At 39.5% G+C, this 23511-nt stretch overlaps 1 protein-coding gene across 4 annotated transcripts in view; it reads right to left on the bottom strand.

Moving 5' to 3' along the window:
• Positions 1-23511, bottom strand: part of LOC107719848 (thyroid hormone receptor beta-like) — a 157696-nt gene that overhangs the window by 26676 nt on the left and 107509 nt on the right. For 3 of the 4 annotated variants that reach the window (XM_016527386.1, XM_016527385.1, XM_016527384.1), the window contains exons 1-4: positions 4498-4761; positions 1482-1582; positions 1050-1197; positions 760-965 (exon numbers count right to left, since the gene is read on the bottom strand). In XM_016527386.1, the coding sequence (XP_016382872.1) occupies positions 760-965; positions 1050-1197; positions 1482-1582; positions 4498-4750 (708 nt within the window). In that variant the 5' untranslated portion in view covers positions 4751-4761. Of the gene's footprint in view, positions 1-759; positions 966-1049; positions 1198-1481; positions 1583-4497; positions 4762-23511 lie in introns of those variants that run through there. The other variant, XM_016527387.1, reaches the window with a different exon arrangement.

Below are 23511 nucleotides of genomic sequence, written 5' to 3' on the forward strand. Positions count from 1 at the left end.
GAGCAGCGTCTCGTTCCCTCTCGGGGAACCATGGTTACATGCGTAACCCGAGACGTTATGTTGTTGTGTCTGACCACTCAAACAATTCCATTTGGTTTCACTTGTGGCAAAGAAAATACACACTTCACAGTTAAATCAGAAATGCTATTAAAACATCTTTATCTTAATGCTGTAACTTGCAGATCTGTCATATTATTAGAATGACATACTGAAGCAAATGTAATGGGCAAAAAAAATTTTTTTACTGTGATGAAACACAATTGCAAACATTTAAAGAAGGCAACTAAACATCTCATGGAAACCCACAGCGGAGTTAAAAGAGAACAGAACGTCAATCTGTAGAGGAGAGTTAGATTCAAGAGAACAGAAGAATTGTGAAACAATCAGGAACTTGGTTAGAGAAAGACAGATAGAAGAAGATCAGAAAAGAAACAAACATGAGAAAACAGTTTGGTTTAGGAAACGGAGCTTCAGAATAGAAGGACAAAGGTGTCCTATTAAAGTTAGTGCTGCTGCCTTTGTGGTAGAGTCTCCCGCGTCCATCTAACACTCCCCACTCTACAAGGAGATACAAAAACATGGACATATTAACATTGGGAACAGCGGTGAGGAAGGGCTTGGGAATTGTGCGGGAAGGGGAATCTAGGGTTGTGAAAAAAAAACCCCCAAAAACAAACAGAATCACATCCAAAATAAAGAAACGTCCTAAAACACAAGAAATATCGCTGCTATGTGCTCGTCAGGGAAGAGACCTCTCACCAGGAATTTGCGCTTCTGTTTCCAATGGTTGCCTTGGGCGTTTGTGGCCATATGGGCCTCAGTGACGACCCGGATGAGCTCCCACTCCTCCTGCGTGGGTTCGGGTCGCTCCCACACCGTCTTCTGCCGCTCCTCGCGCCGCCGCCGCTGGCGGTTCTCCTCGATAAGCTTCCGCTTGGCAAGACGCTTACTGTCATCCAACACCACTGGAGGAACAACAACATGTTTGCACGAGCTACGCACAACACTGCTGGGACAGGGGTTCAAGGCCACTGAAGTGTGTTACTCACAGTCTGTTGCCATGCCAACAGCGATGCATTTCTTGAAGCGACATTCTTGGCACTGGTTGCGGGTGACTTTGTCTATGACGCACTTGCCCTCGTACTTGCACGCATATGTTGGGTTCAAGTTCTTCTGAATTGTGCGTCGAAAAAAACCCTTGAAAACAAAATTTCATTTTTAATTGCCAAGCATGAACCTTCCTAGAAATATCATAATGAAGTCGTTTAAACAGAGTATATGTGGTACATGCTATTAATGTAATAAATTAATAGTGTAATTAATTAATGCACTTTTTTTTTTAAGTATGTAAAAATAGGGTCAAATGTGTTGTGTTTTAGGGTTTAGGGAATATCTGTAAATTTACCATTGCATTTTTCTACAGATTTTTTCTTACAGTGTGCTTTTATAAGAGAAGAGAACAGCTTAATTCAAACACTCACTTTGCAGCCCTCACAGGTAATGCAGCGGTAATGATATCCAGTCGCTTTGTCCCCACACACAACACACAGCTCATCCTTGTCCAGATAACTTGGTATGTACCCTATAAGAAGTTACAGGTACAGTCATAAACACATTATATTAAAATAAGCTAATTTAACCTGAAAATATCTGCATGAAAATAGATAAAATTGCACTTTGTGCAAACAAAGAAAAGTATAAGAGAAAATAAAGCAATGTGAGAGATGAGAAGTAAAAGATACTAGAGGTAATTTTATCAGAATGCTTTTATATTGAGACAGAAACACAGGGAAATACAAGTTTTAAGGCACACATATGTGTAGGCAGTTTGCAGAAGCTCAGGAATCAATATGATCAATGAGTCTTTCGTGGAGGTCAGAGGGAGGACATGAGCTCAAACCTTCTGTTCCTCTGTCTGTGTCCTTACAAATCAATACAACACACAATACCCCAAACCTCCATCCTACACTGAAGATCAATACACTACACAATGTAGCTCCACGAATATCTGCAACAGGTCTTTGAAAGAGGGATAGTGAAGAATACAGTCTCTTCAAGTTCAGTCCAGAAGACTAATTCAGCAGCTTTACTATATTACACTGTAATAAAAGCTTTTCCAATACTTGCTAACAGTGTCGGGGGTAATGTATTACAAGTAACGAGAGTTACGGAATCAGTTTACTATTTTCAAGTAACTAGTAAAGTATCGCATTACTTTTTAATTTACAAGAAAATATCAAGTTACTTTATCAAATAAGTAATGTCAGTTACTTTATTTTCTCATGTATTGAGTGACAGCTCTCCTGTCCTCATGTTGAGAGAAATCAGGAGTGAGTGCAGAGGTGTTGTGTGTGAACATTATCTTACTGTAGATCTAGACTAAATGTGAACATGCATTTACTCATCTCACTCACCCAAAAACAGATTCAGTATTCCTCAAAATGAATAAAACAGTGAAATGCAAACGCAGAATATGACAAACCTGCAATAATTAAATGTCAAATAACAATATGTCAAATATACTTTATGTATTTAATCCCATTTTATTAACCAGTGTCTTCTCTGCTGACCTTCAATGATCCAATTCAACCATACTAATAAGCAGAAATTACTTTAGATTAACATAACTTATTTTTTAGTGTTTCTTCTCATGTGTCATATTCTTCATGCAATGCAGAATTCCTGAGGCTTATTCATTTCACTTTTGGTGTGAAAGGGCTTTTACAATTGGCAAAAATATAACTTTTTTATATTAAAAACAAACAAGCAAGCCCTGACCAGATGAGAAAAAGTAATGCAAAAAATAACGTAACAAACTACTTTTCATAAAAAGCAACTAACACATTCAGTTTCTTTTTTTTTATGGAGTAACACAATATTGTAATGCATTACTTTTAAAAGTAACTTTCCCCATCATTGCATGCTAACTAACATTTCTGAGTGGCACAAACCAAGGACAGAACACAGATATAAAATGGCGGCAACATCTATTCAGACTTTTAAACCACCCTTAACAAACCTGCAATAATTAAATGTCAAATAACAATATGTCAAATATACTTTATGTATTTAATCCCATTTTATTAACCAGTGTCTTCTCTGCTGACCTTCAATGATCCAATTCAACCATACTAATAAGCAGAAATTACTTTAGATTAACATAACTTATTTTTTAGTGTTTCTTCTCATGTGTCATATTCTTCATGCAATGCAGAATTCCTGAGGCTTATTCATTTCACTTTTGGTGTGAAAGGGCTTTTACAATTGGCAAAAATATAACTTTTTTATATTAAAAACAAACAAGCAAGCCCTGACCAGATGAGAAAAAGTAATGCAAAAAGTAACGTAACAAACTACTTTTCATAAAAAGCAACTAAGTAACACATTTAGTTTCTTTTTTTTTAATGGAGTAACACAATATTGTAATGCATTACTTTTAAAAGTAACTTTCCCCATCATTGCATGCTAACTAACATTTCTGAGTGGCACAAACGAAGGACAGAACACAGATATAAAATGGCGGCAACATCTATTCAGACTCTTAAACCACACTTAAAAATTGCTGAATATTATTGCATTAGAATGAAGTTATCAAAGCAAGTGTCAAACCAAGTTGTTCTGTTTCAAATAAAATCATAGTGTGTTCAACTCGCGGAGTGCCTAAAACCCCCTTAGCTGTTATAAATTCACTGTAAACCACGGCTTCACGGGGCTTATTGCTTTTATAAAATGGTTATTCCATATACGTAGTAAGGTTTCACAGAATAAAACAGAGCAAATAAAGTGTAATGCTATTAATAAAAACAGTATTCTTCCACCAAACAATGTAGCTCCTCAGAAACAGTTGTGGTTCCAACAAAGTGGTTGCCGAGCAACACACAGAAGTAAACAAAGGTGTATGTTTGTAGAGTAATTTACAACAGCTTCGAACGCGGCTCAACCAATCAGAATCAAGGACCGGAACTATCCGCTTTATAATGATAGTTTTAATGAGATAAACTAAACATGTGGTTACTAGAACATCTGCGTGAAGTTGAGGAAACTGACTTCATTTATCCACTACAAAAACAAATCACCAAAATACCAGCTGATTACAAGTCTTTGAAAAATTGTCTCAGACAAGTGAAGTTAGTTGAGCTGAGAAAATCTCCTGCAGCTTTTGTCTTCACTATCGACTGCAATCACACATTTGGACACATTTGTGAAGAATCCAGATTCTATTTAGAACTGCTGTACATCTCATCAATCCTCAAACATCAGACGATAAAACACTACTTTTACAGTTACAAATCAAAATATTACTTAATCAGATCTCAACTGAGCACATCTGAAGTTTAACACAGATTGCTGAGTACATTACTTTTGGACTGAGATATTACACTGGCAAACAGGCAGCCACCTAAAAGCATGCCAATTATAAGCTTAAGAACAGCTCAAGAAAAGACACAACTCCGGTTCACAACAGCACCTCTATGCTTCTTCTAGAGCTTGCGATACCTTTCTTGTGTGGCCCCTGCATCCACTGCATCTGAGAGAAGTCCGGCCTGCCGTCAGAGTAGTAGTCTGGTTGGTGATAGTGACTGAGAGGCACGTCCATGGAGCACAACTCGCTCTTGAACACAGGGTTGCCCCCAGTGAACGGCCACCCATAGGGCTGGCTGGGCGGCCAGGCCTGCTCCATGCTGGGAGGATGGTGGTGTAACGGCTGCGGCTCACAGCGAGCGAAACCAGGCCCTTCGCCACCGTACATGCAGTACTCGCCTCCGGGGGGCACTGCATATCCCCCACTCACACCGTGGCCTATGTCATACATGTCTGACATGTTCATTTATCCACTACAAAAACAAATCACCAAAATACCAGCTGATTACAAGTCTTTGAAAAATTGTCTCAGACAAGTGAAGTTAGTTGAGCTGAGAAAATCTCCTGCAGCTTTTGTCTTCACTATCGACTGCAATCACACATTTGGACACATTTGTGAAGAATCCAGATTCTATTTAGAACTGCTGTACATCTCATCAATCCTCAAACATCAGACGATAAAACACTACTTTTATAGTTACAAATCAAAATATTACTTAATCAGATCTCAACTGAGCACATCTGAAGTTTAACACAGATTGCTGAGTACATTAATTTTGGACTGAGATATTACACTGGCAAACAGGCAGCCACCTAAAAGCATGCCAATTATAAGCTTAAGAACAGCTCAAGAAAAGACACAACTCCGGTTCACAACAGCACCTCTATGCTTCTTCTAGAGCTTGCGATACCTTTCTTGTGTGGCCCCTGCATCCACTGCATCTGAGAGAAGTCCGGCCTGCCGTCAGAGTAGTAGTCTGGTTGGTGATAGTGACTGAGAGGCACGTCCATGGAGCACAACTCGCTCTTGAACACAGGGTTGCCCCCAGTAAACGGGCACCCATAGGGCTGGTTGTGCGGCCAGGCCTGCTCCATGCTGGGAGGATGGTGGTGTAACGGCTGCGGCTCACAGCGAGCGAAACCAGGCCCTTCGCCACCGTACATGCAGTACTCGCCTCCGGGGGGCACCGCATATCCCCCACTCACACCGTGGCCTATGTCATACATGTCTGACATGGAGTAATTCATTACGAAAAAAGGCACAACCACACACACACAAAAAAATCTCAAGTTAATGCAACAAAAATTTCTGAGCTAAAGGAACAGAATGCGATTGGTGGACGCATTGACGTGCGAGCTGACATGAAGTCATGAAGCAAACTGCGTGAAAATTGTCTGGAGGACACCAGCACTTATATATGGAGAATCCACCCGCCCCACTCGCCCCTCGTCCCGCCAAATTGAGTGGAAGATTTCTGAGCACGCTCTCTTAATCTGACACCGGACAAATCCAAGAAGTTGAACAGCCGGGGCGACACATCCTCGGACGGAAGGCCGTCATACATGTGTATGACACACCTTCAAACAGATCAGATCATGCTTATATCAACATCAGACCAAGCCTAGCTAAAATGGCAAGATTATAATCACAATCCCAAAAGCTGAAGTTTATTGATTTCAAATATGAGGCGCTTCAAGCGCTGATCTTAAGCTCATGACACATGTGAGGGCTGCAGCCATGGATGGCATTTACTGATGCGTAACTTCATGTAAATGACCATGTAATGAATAAAATGTGGACCTCTCCTGCCATCAGTCCAGATATTGTCCTATAGGAAAACACACTTTAATACATGCACACTCAGATGCCACTTTGAATACAGAACTGACTGATCAGTTCAAGAAAAATTACATCAGATGAAATAATTAGGTCTTTTCAAACATGAAATACAATTTTAGTTTACATTTTAATCCAAAAGAAGAGAGTATTTTATTTTTAATTTGTAAGAATAACATTAAACATAAATGTAACCTTTCAAGTTAAAATTTATGGACATTATCTGTGGCTTGTTGTTGATTACTACAGAACGTAGAAGACCATTTCTTTTTATGCTTTTGTTCATAAAAACAAACTCAATTTGTTGACCGTTTTGCACTTACAATGGAAACTGTTGATGAAAATTCGACATTCTGTCAGTTACTGTAATGTAACTTCTGTATATGCTCAAATAAATACAAGTTACTTTGAAATGGAGTGTGAAATTCATTAAACAATTATTTTATCCAGTCTACAATACTATTCATTTTTCTCACTTTCCCCTGCTTCAATCACTATCTAGATACTGTAGTATGAGTACGAATGCTGAAGTCATTAGAAAGCTTCAGGAATATGCAATAAAACAGTGCCCGAGATCGAACAAACTCTGAGGTGGAAACTGGGTTATGACGCCGAGAGAGTTAAGACAGCCAAAGTGAGCAGCAGGTAACAGCTGTTTTTAGCAAGGGCTCCTGAGGCAAAGCCCCTCCACAACACAGCCTGATACCAGTTTAACTTTTTGATGAGGTGACCGTCTCACATAAGCCTAATCTTCACAGGGATTTCATAAAGACTTTAACTGCCAAAAACAACATTCAGACATATTAGCACACATCTGAACAATCTGTCTCTGCTCAACAAAACACAACCTTCAAATATTAAGAAGATATATTTTCAGTATGTCATTTATACTATTGCAAATAATACATCAAAATACCACAACACTCATGTAAAAATCATTTTCAGGTTAGGAATCTTGAAATTCTTCAATGCTTTATTGATTTTCTTAATTTTTTTTTTTTTAAACTAACTGACTGGGTTTAAATGGTTAAAGTGCTCTAGATCAAGGTAGATAAACTGCATTAAACATTTAGCGCTACGGATTAGAGCCTGTGCCCTTTGACAGCCCTTCGCCACTTTGGCCATTTCCACCTAATTGCATACGATCATTATCCAGTTGTAAAGGAGTTCTATGCCCGGTAATTAAAAATATCCATGACTGTTGATGTTCTTGACACTGCAGATGTTACCCCACAACATCCAAACCCAATACATCAGAACAGGTTTAAATAAAAACACATACAGTTACTTTGGACTGCAGTAAACTCATACTGAAGAAGTTCAGTGACAAGAAAAATTATGAACTTACCAAAAATAACACTCCTAGATTCAAGGAAGAAACGTGCTCTCACAATCTCAACTGTAGCCTCCTTAAAACCTCAAAGACCTCAAAAGTAATTGATCCATCACAGACCACTGGAGATCCTAAAGTTACCCAATAATCAAGAACTTGACACTGATATGTTTTCAGAAACACCTCCATAACCCTACCGCACACTCTCTGCATCTCAGCACGCGGCTCGCTGGTTTATGTAGGAACTGTGTGTTCAGTTTGGCAGGTCTGTGTGATTATGCACCTACTAGCGTGTTTTCCACCAATTTATTCCCTCCGGGATCGATCACTTGAGGTCCCGGGGTTCAAGGCTGGTCATGTTGAGTTTTCGGATGGTGGCCCTCACAGCACTGGGGATAGGGCCTGGGTTGACATGGCTTCCTGAGCCAGATGTCCCCAGCGTTACCTGAGCAGAGAGCATCGCTGAGGCCACCTTAAACACATGGCCAAGGTGACCTGAGGGAAAGACCAAAACAATACGCTCTCATCCCTACAAGACTCCCCAGCCTAACCGATGACTCTCAACAACACAAAGACAAAAGGCCACAGCGAGGGACTCATAAATACTCGATGTGATTTACAAGAGAATCCACTCTACAAGCTGTCATGGCAAGAGGCCTTGATCAATACTATTTAGTGATCTAGACATAACTGATCAATATGGTCACTGATCTAGACATAATTCAGCCACTGTTTAGAGCAAATCAAGGGCAGCGATCAATTAACTAATCATCTTAATTTCATAATCTGCAGCAAATGAAGACCAGTGTCAGTTTAGGACTGCTGGCAGAATATCTTCATTCAGCGTACTGGCAAAATTCTCTAGATTTAAGAAATATCCTCTCTATTGAGCTCCATAAAGACAATCAAATCTTCCAACCCAACTGAACCAAACAAATCTATTATTTTCAGAATGAGCTTTATTGCCAGGTATGTTTTCACATAGGAGGAATTTGTTTTCATGACAGAAGCTTCCGCAGTGCAACAGAATGACAGTGACAGAACAAAAAACACAGATAATAAAAGAAGAATAAAAAATAGAACAAGTAAATAAGGAATAACAATATGTAAATTGACAATTGTATGTGCAGGTATATTACAATAAGACAGTTTTGTATGTACAGGTCTGAGTTTTGCTGTCTACGTTTTTTCATGATCCACTAACAGTGCAATTCAGATGAGTTTCAACCATGCAGAGTTGATCAAGTTGGATCACACTGCAAAAAACCCACAAAACCTGCAGGACCCAGTTGCATGAAAACCAGAAATTGTCTTTCCAAAGAGATATAGGAAACAATACTCTGTCATTGAGGCGATGACACGATGAAGTAGGGGTTTAGGAGAAAAATTGAAAAAGGGTTGCCACTCCTGCTTAACTCCTAACCCTAAAGACAAACGGGGTTGTGGACAGAGGATTAAGAGGTTAATTAGAAGGTCAGAAGTAATCTCTATTTCACAGGATCAATAGAACGCTAACCAGATGAAGATATGTGGACAAGATCCTGACTGAACTGGACTGGTTCGAGACAGGTTCGAGACAACCTTTTTGGCATGAAGTGTCATTTTCAATTTTTCTCCTAAACCCCTACTTGCAAGTGTCATCGCCTCAATGACAAAGTATTGTTTCCTGAGGAAACTTAACAATGTGCGATACATGGATATAATTGTATATAGTATATCTCTTTGGAAAGACAAGTTCTGGTTTTCATGCAACTGGGTCCTGCAGGTTTTTTGGGCTTTTTGCAGTGTGATCCAAATTGATCAACTCTGCATGGTTGAAACTCATCTGGGATCTGCCATCTACCAATATGAGTCAAAATGGGGTTTTAAGTCTTTCCAAGTTAAGTCACATTTATTTATTTAGCGTTTTATATAATACAGATCATTTTAAAACAATTTCACAGCAATAAACAGGACAATAACATTAATGACAAAAACATTAATGTTGTAAAATTCATCAATTTTGAACCAAATTCAACGTCAGCTGTAAAGCAGCTCTACAGAAGATAACGGAGTCATTATTCAGCTCAATTCAGTAACAGTGTCAATGTTGCAAATTAGTGTTATCATCCAGCTCAATTAAGTTCAAATTTTGTTTTCATCCGAGGAGTTAAACTGATATTACTACTGAATATTAATTGTATTTAAACCCATTTCTACTGATAAAAGCAATAATTCTAGGGAAATGAAAATTGTAGAGAAAAATTACCGTCTTTGGGACCAGAATTAGAAAACACTTGTCAGCCAGATGCCTCGGGCATCTTTCAGGTTTCTAAAATTTGCAAATAACTAAGCAAAAGACTAAAGAGGTCCAGGTTTGTGTGTCTGTAACTTGTTGACTCTCTTCAGAACGGCCTGCCAAAAACACCAGGATTAAAGTCTATCTCTGGATGCAAAGGTACTTTCTGTTCAACCTACAAATGAATCTGCTACAAAATTTTAGGGCTGGTAATATTTCTAAAATCAGGATTAAAGTCTATCTCTGGATGCTTTCTGTACTTTCTGTTCAACCTACAAATGAATCTGCTACAAAATTTTAGGGCTGGTAATATTTCTAAAATTAATCTAATGATATGATATCCAAATAAATCTATCAACATTTGCTGATAAAAGTCCCAAATGAAAATCCTTTAAAGACACTGCATTACTGTACCAGACAAAAGCACTGAACGGACAAAACGTGGCTTTACAAGTCAATACAAAGTTTTATTTAATTTAATTCAGCCAACAGTCCATGCGGAACAATCCATTTTACTAGTTTATCAGGCAGTCTGAGGAAGGTCACTATGTTCAGACTGTGTCTTAAGAACTATTTTGATCAATTAGAAGTCAGCAAAGGGGTGATCAGTCTTGCTTTTCAGATTCACGTTTGGCTATTCAGCATTTTTATGTAGTTGACTTGACAGCCAGAACAAAATTAGATGACAGTATCTAAGCAGTTTATGCAACCAGCCACTGTTTGCACACAATGCCTTCTTGTATTTTATCTGTGATTATTTTTTACTGGTCTTTGTATACATGCTGTCGAGTGTTCAGGGAAAAGAGATTTCAACAAATTTCTTTTGATTCATCATGTCTTGCTATTGTTAAAAAGTACCTCTTTAGTAATAAATTAAAGGATTAAACACACAAAAGCCTCGTTAAGGACATCAGTTTCCATAAACACGCAAATGCAAATGTGATATTGTCAGCGCAAGCGATTCTGAATTGGATTATACCTGAGTCATCATGAGCTGGAAGGGATGGCTGATTCCGGGAAAACTTTTAACCAAACACAAACAGCATCTCGTCAACAAAGCAACCCAAAGACAGAACACACGATCAACACCCTACAAAGATGTCTACTGCATATTTTCTGTGGTGAATTTATAACCTTTCTTTGCTGCAGTGCACTATGCAATCTACCCTGATCACATCAACATTCAAACATGTTACATGCAGAACATCTAACAGGTTGAAGGGATCATACACAGACAAGGCAGGCTGGGCAGAAGCGTTTCAGACTGATGTGTCAGAGCTAAAGCAGGATCAGCACCACATGGCCTGAGTTACACATCTGATGCAATAAACGTTCGGAAAAGATGCACAAAACAGATGCTCTTGTTTTTCAAAATGATGCTGCATCTGAACACAAAGAGGCAAATTTACTAAACAGCACTGTATTGCAATACATAAACCTTCATCATATCCACTACCATCCCACAACCTGGTTTAAGCAGGCACCGTCAGCAATGTTTTAGCTTTATACAAAAAGTCATTGTCCTTCTGGTTCAAGTCTTTAACCCTCAGTGAATGCAACAGTAATAGTGATGTAAAGACGTGTGCTGGTTTATTTCTTTCCATTGACAGGATGGAGTACATATCACTCACTTACACACGTTAACCACACGTTGACCTTAACTTGTTCTGATGCTCTTCACAATAACGGCACAGAAACACATAGGCTGTTATCACGCTGAAGCGGGAGGATTTGTCACTCTCAATTAGCGTTGGTGGGATGGCAGCGCTCCTCTCCGACTCCGTCCTGAGGGGCCCATCATGCAACAGATGGCCAGCAAACAGCATCATGATATCATGCACATCATGCTCATACTCACAGGCTGCTTATACAAACACACAGAAACACACGTGGAGAACGTCTGCAGCTGCACTGGACGTCTCTCAGCAGCCAATCAATATATTTGGTAATGAAGAAGACCCAGAGAGATAAACTTAACCTCTGATTAACTAGTGCGGCTAGGAAGACATGAGAATTTGAAAATGCGCTCTGGTTCAAGTTCATGGGCTGGTGTTGGAATTAAATTGCTCACACTCCACAAGAAAAAAAAAACGATGTCCCTATTTAAAAAGTTGTTTATATAATATATTTAATTATGGGAAATAAAGAACAACCTACACTGCTGTTCAGGGGCAAAGTTTGGGAATGGTAAGATTTTTTAATGCTTTGAAAGAAGTCTCTTCTGCTCACCAAGGCTGCAATTGCTTGATTAATGAATACAGTACAAACAGTACATTGTAAAATATTAAGCTGTTTTCTATTTAAATATATTTTGTAAAATGTAATTTATTCCTGTGATGCGCAGCTGAATTTTCAGCAATATTCCTCCAGTCTTCAGTGTCACACGATCTTAAGAAACATTTCTGATTATTATCAATGTTGAAAACAGTTATGCTGCCCAATATTTTTCTGACAACTGTGATACGGTTTTTTTTTTTTAAACATATTTTTTGTAAAAATGTACTTACTGTCATTTTTGATCAATTTGATCAGTTTGAATCAATTTGATGAAAGCATCCTGGCTAAATGAAATTATCAATGTCTTGTTAAAAAAAATCTTATTCATTCCAAACTTTTGAATGGTAGTGTATGTTAGTAGTTTTGAATTTGTTTAGATTTTTTTTTTTTTTTCACCACAGCATCTACTTGATCAAAAACACAGTAATATATTATTACTAGTGTTTGAAAAAACGTTTTTTTTTTTGTTTTTTTTTAACTTGTGACAACAAAGCTTCATTTTCAGCAGCCATTACACTAAATCCTTGTCCTATATTAATAAATGCTTCTAATGGGTTTTGATTTGAAATTTTTCTTATTATTAGCACAGCTAAAAATGATTGTTATTTTATATAATGTCTCATTGAATACAGATGTATTTCTTGCGAGTTACTGTATACTGCCATGTGAAATTTTGGTTTTAACCCTGTAAAGCCTGACATATGAAATAACAGTCAGAAAAAATCTAGTTATTTCAAACAGGACAGTTTATTGCACCTTTAAAAAAATATAAAATACAATCTTAGAAAAGATTGCATATGTTTTGTAACATTTTTGACACACCAGGCTTTTATTGCCTGTGAGAATAATGTGCTTAAACTAGAGGACGAACACAAAACATAATTTTATTTAGAGTCCCAAACTGAGCAAACATTGCAATTTGGTGCAGATGTTATTTATATGTTCAAAAAGATGCCATTCTAATAGATTGTAGTGTAAATCAATGAGATTTTTATAATTGAAAAACAGTTTGATACACTAATTCAGCATACTAGAATGATTTCCGAGGGATCACATGACCCTGAAGTCTGGAGTAATGAGGCAAAAAATGTAATAATATTTCACAATATTACTGTTTTTACTATATTTTTATCAAATAGATGCAGCCTTGGTGAGCAGAAGAAGCTTCCCTCAAACACATTAAAAAAATTATACCGACCACAAACTTCTGAACTGTAGTGTATATATTTAGTAGCATATATGAGAGAGTGGCATCTCTGAAGAACATTTCAGGTCAAAGCCATTGACCTTGTCAGATCAGGGCTTTTCACAGTGTGCTTAAACCCAGGTTATCGTCCTTCCAAACCTTTAACCCCGGTTAAAGGTATGTTTCACACTTGCAATTTACATTTCATGCCTTATAATCACATGATGTGGTCATTCATGGAAACAATGCATACTGTATAAACAGTTGTTTCAGCATTTGAGGCGAAAAAAATGCCAAATGGTGACAGACAAGTTGTGAATTGGAATGAGTCTGTTTTATTCTCATCAAAAGTTCATTCAGGAACAACTTGATATTACAGTCAGCAATATATAATACAATGCTGCACAATGCTACAGCTGTTATGTAAACGGTTACATGCTGCATTTGTTCAATCTATGACACTGACAAATATGCAAATAAGAACATTAACCCAGGGTTTAGGAATGTACAGTGTGAAGCAAGATAACCCAGGATTCTGTTTACCTGTGGTTTAGAATAACCCAGGGTTAAATATTTCAAGTGTGAAAACTAAAAGGCCTTTTGAAACTTAATAAAAGAGAGAAACTCCTACAAAAACAGTTCCAACAAATTCCAACCAAGCCAAAAAAAAAACAAAAAACCCTTAATTATTTATGTAACCCTCATTCCGTGAAGGAGGGAACGGAGACGTTCGGTCGACACTGACGTTAGGGGTCTCACTTGGGAGTCCCAATCACCTCTGAGTAGTAAAAAACAGGCCAATGAGTGGAATTTGCATGCCCAGCCACTCCCCCGTACACACGCGTATATAAGCAGGCAGCGTGCATCCACTCATTCAGGTTTGTGCTGAGGAGCCGAGACCGTGTCCCGGCCATTCAGCAGTGTAGTTCAAGGCTGTGGCAGGAGGGACGTAACGTCTCTGTTACCTCCTTCAGGGAACAAGGGTTACATATACGTAACCGAGATGTTCCCTTTCAGTCAGTCACATTCAACGTTTCATCGACACTGACGATAGGGGTCTCTATGGAAAACGCCACAACCACGGAACTGTGTTATGGGGATTGGCGATGCAGATGTAGGCAAGCTCTCACATGTCAAGTAGGGATGCAACGATTATAGATTTTGTTGGTACGATTATTGTCTGAGGAATAATCACGGTTTCACGATTATGACGTTTATTATGCATTTATTCATTTCACAAAATGATTAATGTATAAAATCACATGGACACTCTTTAGATAATAAAGTGTTATTTATTGCTGCCAGTGTTAGTTATTGCTGCCTTTAGAAACAGAGATAACACAGTAACCAATAATACAGCACAAAATAATAATAATAAAGACAAACAAATGTCTATCTCTCCAATTGGAATTAAAAAGGTGACCTCTGCTACCTCTGCTCATATGTCAGTATTTCCCTTTTGAAAATAACTAATGAAAATAGATCACAAAAGTATTTAGTGTTTTCAGTTTGTACATTCTTTACTTTTCTTTTGGACCTGAGGCAGACAACTGGAAACATGGTGAAAAAAAAATCTTGTTGGTTTTTGACTTATGCATAATACTATAAAAGGGATAATAGTCTTGGTGTTACCAAAATGGTCCCACACTATCGACTATTCAGTCATTTCTCTGGTGGAAATAAAGGACCGCTCTTTGGTTCCTCTGTCATAGTTAATCTAGTGTGTGTAGTAGCTAGCCTCCGTGTCTCTGATAAGCAAGACATTTTAAGCTGGTGCACCGCTAGTGTAACTTTGTTTTAGTTTTGCGCAAGTTGCAACTGTTCCGTTCTGTGCAACAGAAACACTCGGTGTAGCGGAGCCTTTACGATTAATTAACCGTGACACTTTAAAGTGCGGTTAATTGTGAAACCGGTTAATCGCTGCATCCCTAATGCCACAAAGTAACAACTGGCATCCCAAGTAGTAACCTACCCAGTGCCCCATCATGGGCCGAATAGTCTTTTGTACCGAAATGGGACTGAAAAGACAGTACTCAAAGCGCAGAGGGTCACAGCTGCTACTCCTTTACCCAAAGTAAAGAAAGAGTGCTTCAGCTCTCTCTCAATTCCAGCCGTGACCAGTTGCATTACACTGGGGAAGCGTGCCTAAGTCTGTGCGGAGGAGGACACTATGGAGACCACATCCTGCCTGAAGGGAGGTAACATGTGGAGAGTAACCATATGGACTGACCGGCTGGGCAGTACTACATATGACATAAGTCACAGCAGTAGATCCTGCCTGAAAAGGGGAGGAACTACTACCAAAGCAGAGACTAGGTAGAAGTAATTCTGTCAAGGGAAGACACGGGTTTACCTTCAGGGAAACCGTACCGTGGAAGAACACACACATTGGATTACCAGAAGGGAATCATTACATGTGGGGCACCGAGCTCAGTACAGGGGCTGACCGAAGGGGCAAACAAACACAAGTACAGCCGAAGGGTGCTGGCGGATGTTCAGTCCAGGGTTCGTCAGGTGAGGAACATGGTTGGAGAGATTAATGGCACTCGCACCCCCTGTTGAAGCGGAATGGCGCTGCAAGCGAGACACCAAGCCGGTTTTCCCTCCACTTACCTGTTAGTACCCAACTCATAAGAAGAAACCGGCTCAACCCAGAGGCTGTAGAACCTCACAAGGTGTTAGGTGTCGCCCAGCCCGTGGCTCTACAGATGTTTGCTAGATAGGCGCCGTGCACCAGCACCCAGGAGGAGGTGACACTCCGAGTGGAGTGAGCCCTCGCTCCTAGGGGGCATGGCTCACCTTGTGTTTGGTACGCCGAAGTGATGGCATCCACTAGCCAGTGGACCAACCCCTGTTTGGAGACAGCCTTCCCCTTTTGCTGTCCTCCGAAGCAGACAAAGCGCTGGTCAGAACTTCTAAAGCTCTATGTGCGGTCCATGTAAACGCGCAGAGCTCGAACAGGACACAGCAGTGCAAAGGCTGGATCTACCTCCTCCAAAGGCAGTGCTTGCAAGTTCACCACCTGGTCCCAGAAAGGAGTGGTGGGAACTTTGGGCACTTATCTAGGCTGTGGTCTCATGATAGCGTGAGAGTCAACCGGCCTGAATCCAAGGCACACTGACCGAAAATGCTTGCAGGTCCTACACCTCTCGAACAGACTCCAATTCAGGACATAAGCCTGCCTGGTAGAGGGGGCTATCACTGCCTGTGACAAGCCACCTAAGTCCTCCACATCCCATATAGGAGTCACACATGGAGGTTCCAAAGATCTGGAAGCGGGTCAAGTCACCTTTATTTATATAGTGCTTTATAAAATACAGATTGTGTCAAAGCAGCTTTACAGTGTTAAACAGAAAAAAACGTGCTGATGATGCAAAAGGACAATAGAAAACAGTCAGTTTTTCAGTTAAAGACAGTTCATCGTTGATTTAGTGATGTCATCATCCAGCTCCGTTCAGTTCTCATTAAATAGTGTCTGCGCAATCAAGTCAGCAATATTGCCAGAAATTGTGTCTGCAACTAAGCAAGCCAAAGGTGACAGTGGAAGGAACCAAAACTCCATCGGTCACAGAAATGGAGAAAAAAACTTTGGGAGAAACCAGGCTCAGCCGGGGGGGCAGTTCTCCTCTGAACAGACAAAACCAGCATGGTGTGGTTTAATTACAGGCTGCAACGCAAGTCAGATTGAGCAGAGGACTCATCTGGTTCCTGTGGTCTTGTGCCGATGGCTGTCTAGATGATTAGGTCTTCTCTTCAAAGAGAAGAAAGAAGAAGACAATCCCCAGAAAGAAGACCCTTCCTCAGGGGGATTCGTCAGCGAGGGGCTGCCACGAGGAGCATCAGGTTGGAAAGCCAGGTCCAGGTGGGCCAGGAAGGTGTAACCAACAAGACCTGCTCCTCATCCTCCCTAATCTTGCACAGGGTCTGTGCAAGAAGGCTCACTGGGGGAAAACGCATACTCGGGTTGGCCCCGGGGCTCAGCCATGCTGAGGGTCTTCTTAGTCAGGGAGTAAAAGAGCAGGCAGTGGGAGAACTCGAGAGAAGCAAACAGGTCCACCTGAGCATCCCCGAATCGACTCCAAATCAGCTGGACCACCTGGGGATGGAGGTGGTCATCCATCTTTCCGGGAGCATGACCTGTCATGAGAGCATGTCTGCCATATGATTGATTGATCCGCTTCCCCGGAATGTGAATGGTGATTATCAACCTGAGCCATGCCTGACTCTAGAGGAGGAGATGTTGCGAGTTGCAACGGGAGCGTAGACCTCCTTGATGGATGATGTACGCAACGGTCGCAATGTTGCCAATGCGGACCAGCACATGCTTGCCCTGATGCAATGGTTGAAACTGGTGCAGGACAAGTAGTACTTCCAGCAACTCGAGGCACTTGATCTGCCACTGCAGTTGGGGTCCTGTCCAGCACTCCTGCCCTTAGAAAGGCAAGGGCCGAAAGTCTGGCGACAACTCAGAGTAATGGATATGCTGAGTGTGCCATGGCGCCATCCTTATCTTGGGACTTAGCCGAGTAACCAGTGCTAAAGCGGTCTCATATGTAACAATCCCAGCGGTATTATCATGGCTGCGGATGGCATATGCCCCAGGAGCCTCTGAAATTGTTTCAGTGGAACAGCTGTTTTCCTCCTGAATGCATTCAGGCAGTTCAACACTGACTGGGCATGCTCATTTGTGAGACATGCCATCATTTTGACCAAGTCCAAATCCATACAGAGAAAAGAGATGCTCTGTACAGGAGAGAGCTTGCTCTTTTCCCAGTTGACCTGAAGCCCCAACTGGCTGAGGTGCCAGAGCACAAGGTCCCTGTGTCTGCCCATCAGATCTCGAGAGCGAGCTTGAAAGAGCCATTCGTCGAGATTGAGAGTGCGAATGCCCACTTTTCCTTAGTGGGGCAAGGGTGGCCTCCGTAACTTTGTTAAAGACACGGAGAAAAAGGGACAGCCCAAAGGGGTTATGCCTGACCCTCGAAGCAAACGAAAGAAACTGTCTGCCTTAGTGGGGCAAGGGTGGCCTCCGTAACTTTGTTAAAGACACGGAGAAAAAGGGACAGCCCGAAGGGGTTATGCCTGACCCTCGAAGCAAACGAAAGAAACTGTCTGTGTCAAGGCAATATCGAGATGTGAAAGTATCTTGAACAGGAGCTTGTGTAGGGCCCGATTCAAGACAGACAGATTCAGGATTGGTCACAACCCACCACTTTTCTTGGGTATGATGAAGTGAGGGCTTTAACCCTGACTCCATCTTGGCTGGAGGGACAGGCTCTATTGTGTCGTTCGCCAGCAGGACCACAATCTCCACACAGGACAGAGGCACCATTGTTTGCCACTGAGGTAAATAGGGTGCGGCTGAATCTGGGGAGGGCGCCTGGCAAACTAGGTCACGTTGCCGAGTCCGATTGTCTGAATGAGCCAGCGGAATGGGCTGGGAAGCACTAGCCAGGCCCCAGGCTCAGTGTGAGCGACGTCAAAGGGACAATGGAACGATGTTTCTGAAATTTCTTCATTATAATAAAAGAATAAGCCATAGACAACGTTGTTGTTGGATGGATGTAGAGTGACACTGGGTATCTTGGAAATTATTAGTGATGTCTGATTTGTTCTTTTGACTGGCAGTTCTTTTCAATAACTCAGTTAAACTTGCAGTGAGTTAATACTAAACCTCGGGCACATTCACCCTCGTGCAGTGAAATTCAACAAATAAAATACATAATCTTGAGATAATCACAGGCTTTCAGAACAAAACCAAACAAAAGACACACATTAAACCTGTGTGTTAACCAAAAGGTGGTCTTATGAGTAATTGTGTCTTGCTATAAATAACTCACTGATAAGAGTATCCTTTGTTATATATGTGTAAGGTGATATATACTATATACAGTAGCAAATCTTAATTGATTATATTGATGCTAAATGTAAACAATACTATATATAAGCCCAGAAATATATGTAAAGTTGGATATACAGTACATCCAACTTTACAAGCATATATGCAATGTACTCACATAAAGCAATATCTTGTTAGCCTGATTGTTTATATTTTACAGTATGTAAATTATATTATCACACAGTTCTAATCTGCTAAATGCAACTATAAAGCAGAGAGATAATATATTATAAAAAAGATTACCATGATTTTCTGTAAAATCTGTTTGGAAATGTGTATTGTGAAAAAAAAACAACTGTACAAATAAATTTGACATGACATACACTTCTTCTGTCATCAATATTTTGTCATATTTTTCATAGTGCAGCAATGCAGCCTGAAATAAATAATTTGGATTTTCTTTAACAGTTGATACAATGCTTATTAAAAATATAATGTAAATGTTGTAGATGTTGTTATGCCTTTATGCTCATCAAAGGTAATCCATTGTACAGTACTACAGTCTACAATCTAATAGAGTAAAAAAAAAAAAACTCAATGGTTCTAAAAAGGTTTCATTTCTTCAAGTTAGCAGTTTTTTTTTTCTTTTGATTGTGGGATGGAATATGAATAGGACTATTTTTGAGATTCACCCACATACTGCGGACAGTTTAGTATATACAGAAAAAAAATAATAAAATAAATAAAACTAAAAAAATGTTCAGGCACTATTCCAAACATCATTTTCCCATTCCCAGTGGCATGGTTTTGACTGTATTGGACTTGCAGCTGGGCTACAATATGCTTTTACTGCCCCCTAGAGCCAGATTACAAAAGTGCAGTATAAAACAATAATTTCCAGATTAATGTAGGGCAGCAAACCCATTCGAGTAGTGCTCAATGATTTAATGCGTCATCAATATTATGAAGCAGGTTGCAATTCAAAAGAGGCTCAGAAAAGAGTTATTTCTTAGAAAAGCTTGATCAGCATTTGTTGCAGATGCCACTTGCTTTAATAAGTTATATCTATGCAATACAATTCAGAATTTTTTTTTTTACTTTTGAAGTTTCCAAATACTGTAGTTTTTTCTTTATTTTGAAGAGTTTATCTATAGTTTTATTATTTAAAATATTTGACATTAAAACATTAAATCTAACAAACATCTTGGTGTAAAAACGTTTTGTTTGCTTGTGCTGTCCTTAAAAATAAATTACACTTGCTTTGTTGACACTGTAGATACTAAAGTATCTAAATGCTTTTAGTGGCCACTATAGGGCAGCGTGGTGAACATTGGTATTTTAGAAAGCACAAAGCACAGGATACTGTGTTACACTAAGAGGTACTTCCAGAAGTCATAGATCCTCTTCTGAATATCATTGTCATTAGGATTTGTCCCCAGAACCTTCAAACTGGCTGTTACTAAGACTCTCATTAAAAAACCACAACTTGATCCTGGAGAATAAGTTAATTACAGACCAATCTCAAGTCTCCCTTTCCTGTCAAAGATACAAGAAAAGGCAGTCTCCTCACAGCTATGTTCTTTCTTAGAGAAAAATGGTATCTGTGAGCATTTCCAGTCAGGATTTAGACCATATCATAGTAAAGAGACTGCTCTCATCAGAGTTACAAATGACCTGCTCTTATCATCTGATCGTAGTTGTATGTCTCTATTAGTGCTACTGGATTTTAGCACTGCGCTCGACCACAATATTCTTTTGAATAGAATACAAAATTATGTTGGCATTAGTGGAATTGCATTGGCAAGGTTCAAATCATTCTTATCTGACGTCATCAATTCGTAGCAGTGAATGACAAGGCATCATATCATTCACAAGTGCAGTATGGAGTACCACAAGGCTCAGTTCTAGGACCTTTGCTTTTCACGCTTTACATGTCAACCTTGGGAGATATAATCAGGAAACATGGTGTTAGCTTTCACAGCTATGCTGATGACACTTAGCTCTATATTTCTTCATGGCCCAACGAAACATATCAATTCACAAAACTAATGGAATGCATAGCTGATATAATAAACTGGATGATAAGTAATTTCTGAAAAAAACAGAGGTGTTAATTATTGGACCAAAAACCTCTGCATGTAATAATCTAGAACAATAACACTTGAAGGCTGTGCTGTCAATTCTTTGTCATCAGTTAGGTGTGCTATTTGATAGCAATCTTTCCTTTGAAAATCATGTTTCTAGCATTTGTAAAATCACATTTTTTCATCTCAAAAATATGTCTAAATTACAACCTATGTTCTCAATCTCAAATGCAGAAACGTTAATTCATGTGTTCATGACTTCAGGTTAGATTGTTGTAATTCTTTATTGAGTGGTTGCTCTGCGCGTTTAATAAACAAACTCCAGCTGCCTGAACTCCAGCTTAATAAACAAACTCCAGTTTAAAGACCCATCTCTTTAACCTGGCATATACATAACACACTATCACATTTCTATAGGCTGTATTAATTAGGTCAACCATAACCGGGAACACTTCCCATAACACCAGATGTACTCACTACATCATAAGAAGAATGGCATACGCTAATATTAGTCTGTTTCATCTCTTATTCCAAAGTCACCGTAGCCACCAAAATCCAGTCCGTTTCCAGACCAGATGGTGGATCAGCACCTAGAGACGACCTCTACAGCCCTGAATGTCAGAGGAGACCATGTCAACTAGATGCGCCCCAGATACAGATCCCCAGCGAAGACCTTGTCACCACGACAGCCATCGGCACAAGACCAAGAGAACCAGACAAGTCCTCTGTTCAATCTGATCTGTGTTGCAGCCTGAAATTAAACCACACCATGCTGGTTTTGTCTGGCCAGAGGAGAACTGGCCCCCCAACTGAGCCTGGTTTCTCCCAAGCTTTTTTTTTCTCCATTTCTGTCACCGATGGAGTTTTGGTTCCTTGCCACTGTCGCCTTTGGCTTGCTTAGTTGGGGACACAATTTCTGGCAATATTGTTGACTTGATTGCACAGACACTATTTGAAGAGAACTGAACTGAGCTGGATGATGACATCACTGAACCGACTTTAACTGAAAAACTGACTGTTTTCTATTGTTATTTTGCATCATCAGCACACTTTTTTTTTCTGTTTAACACTGTAAAGCTGCTTTGACACAATCTGTATTGTATAAAGTGCTATGTGTATTGTATGAGTGACTTGAAGGTGACTATATAGGCCACTATGAAAGCAACGATAAAACTGATCCAGTATCAGACTTTATTTTAACTTTGGCAAAGTGCAAACTGAGTATACAGTTATTATGCACACCCACCCATAGAGAGAGAGAAAATAAATATGTTTGTGTGTGTGTGTGTGTATGTATATATAGATATATACATGGTGAGTATAGTATCTGGTGAGTTTTTAAAATCAAATTTAAGACATTTTAAGACCTGCCCAAATAAAATGAATACTGTATGTCCATGCAGAACAAACTCAAATAATCTCAAAATGATCATGTATCTCAGATTCTTTTATATAATTAAACAGGCTTGGGTTTAAAATACTCAAGACATGTCTCTACAATACATATGTTTTCAAATTGGTTTATGTACCAATATATTAATACATACACATTAGAGGTCAAACAATACTGCACTTTGCAGATAAGATAATAATGCGTTTAAAACTAGGCACAAAAAGAAATGTAAAATCTTTTTATACCCTTAAATTTGATCAAAATGTCTTTAAGGACCCAAGGGAACTATTAAACCTTGAAGAAATCCTTTATGAGTGAATAACACAAATGACCAATCACAACAACTGAAATAGGATAATTCTGACCACAGTCGCTGCACTGTGGAAAGAAAACAAATGCAATACTGAACCTTGCTCTTTGTTGACTTTCTTTTACCACTGATGTTACTTTCTTTGATTCTGTCATGTTAGCCAATAGCCGAATATCATTGTTTCAGCAAACTCACACATAACTGGTATGCAACAGTCACTTTTTTCCATCGAGCCAACTGCAGATTAATAAAATCAAGTACATCCCAACATTTATTTCTTATTTTTTTCTAGTTGAATGTACTAATGGACTCAGAAATATGTCACATTAGTAAGTAAAATGAGGTTAAAGGGTTAGTTCACCCAAAAATGAAAATTAGCCCATGAAGTACTCACCCTCAAGGCATCCTAGGTGTATATGACTTTCTTCTTTCAGATGAATCCAATCGGAGTTATAATAAAAATTGTCTTTGATCTTTCAAGCTGTTTAATGGCAGTCAGCGGGTGTTGCAGTTCATCAGTCCAAAAGAAGTGAAATAAAGAGCATCCATCCATAATAAAAAAGTGCCTCACACGGCTCCGGGGGGGTGAACAAAGGCCTCCTGTAGCGAATC

This window comes from Sinocyclocheilus rhinocerous, unplaced genomic scaffold (genome assembly GCF_001515625.1).
Source record: "Sinocyclocheilus rhinocerous isolate Xijiao unplaced genomic scaffold, SAMN03320098_v1.1 scaffold1563, whole genome shotgun sequence".
Lineage (NCBI taxonomy): Eukaryota > Metazoa > Chordata > Actinopteri > Cypriniformes > Cyprinidae > Sinocyclocheilus > Sinocyclocheilus rhinocerous.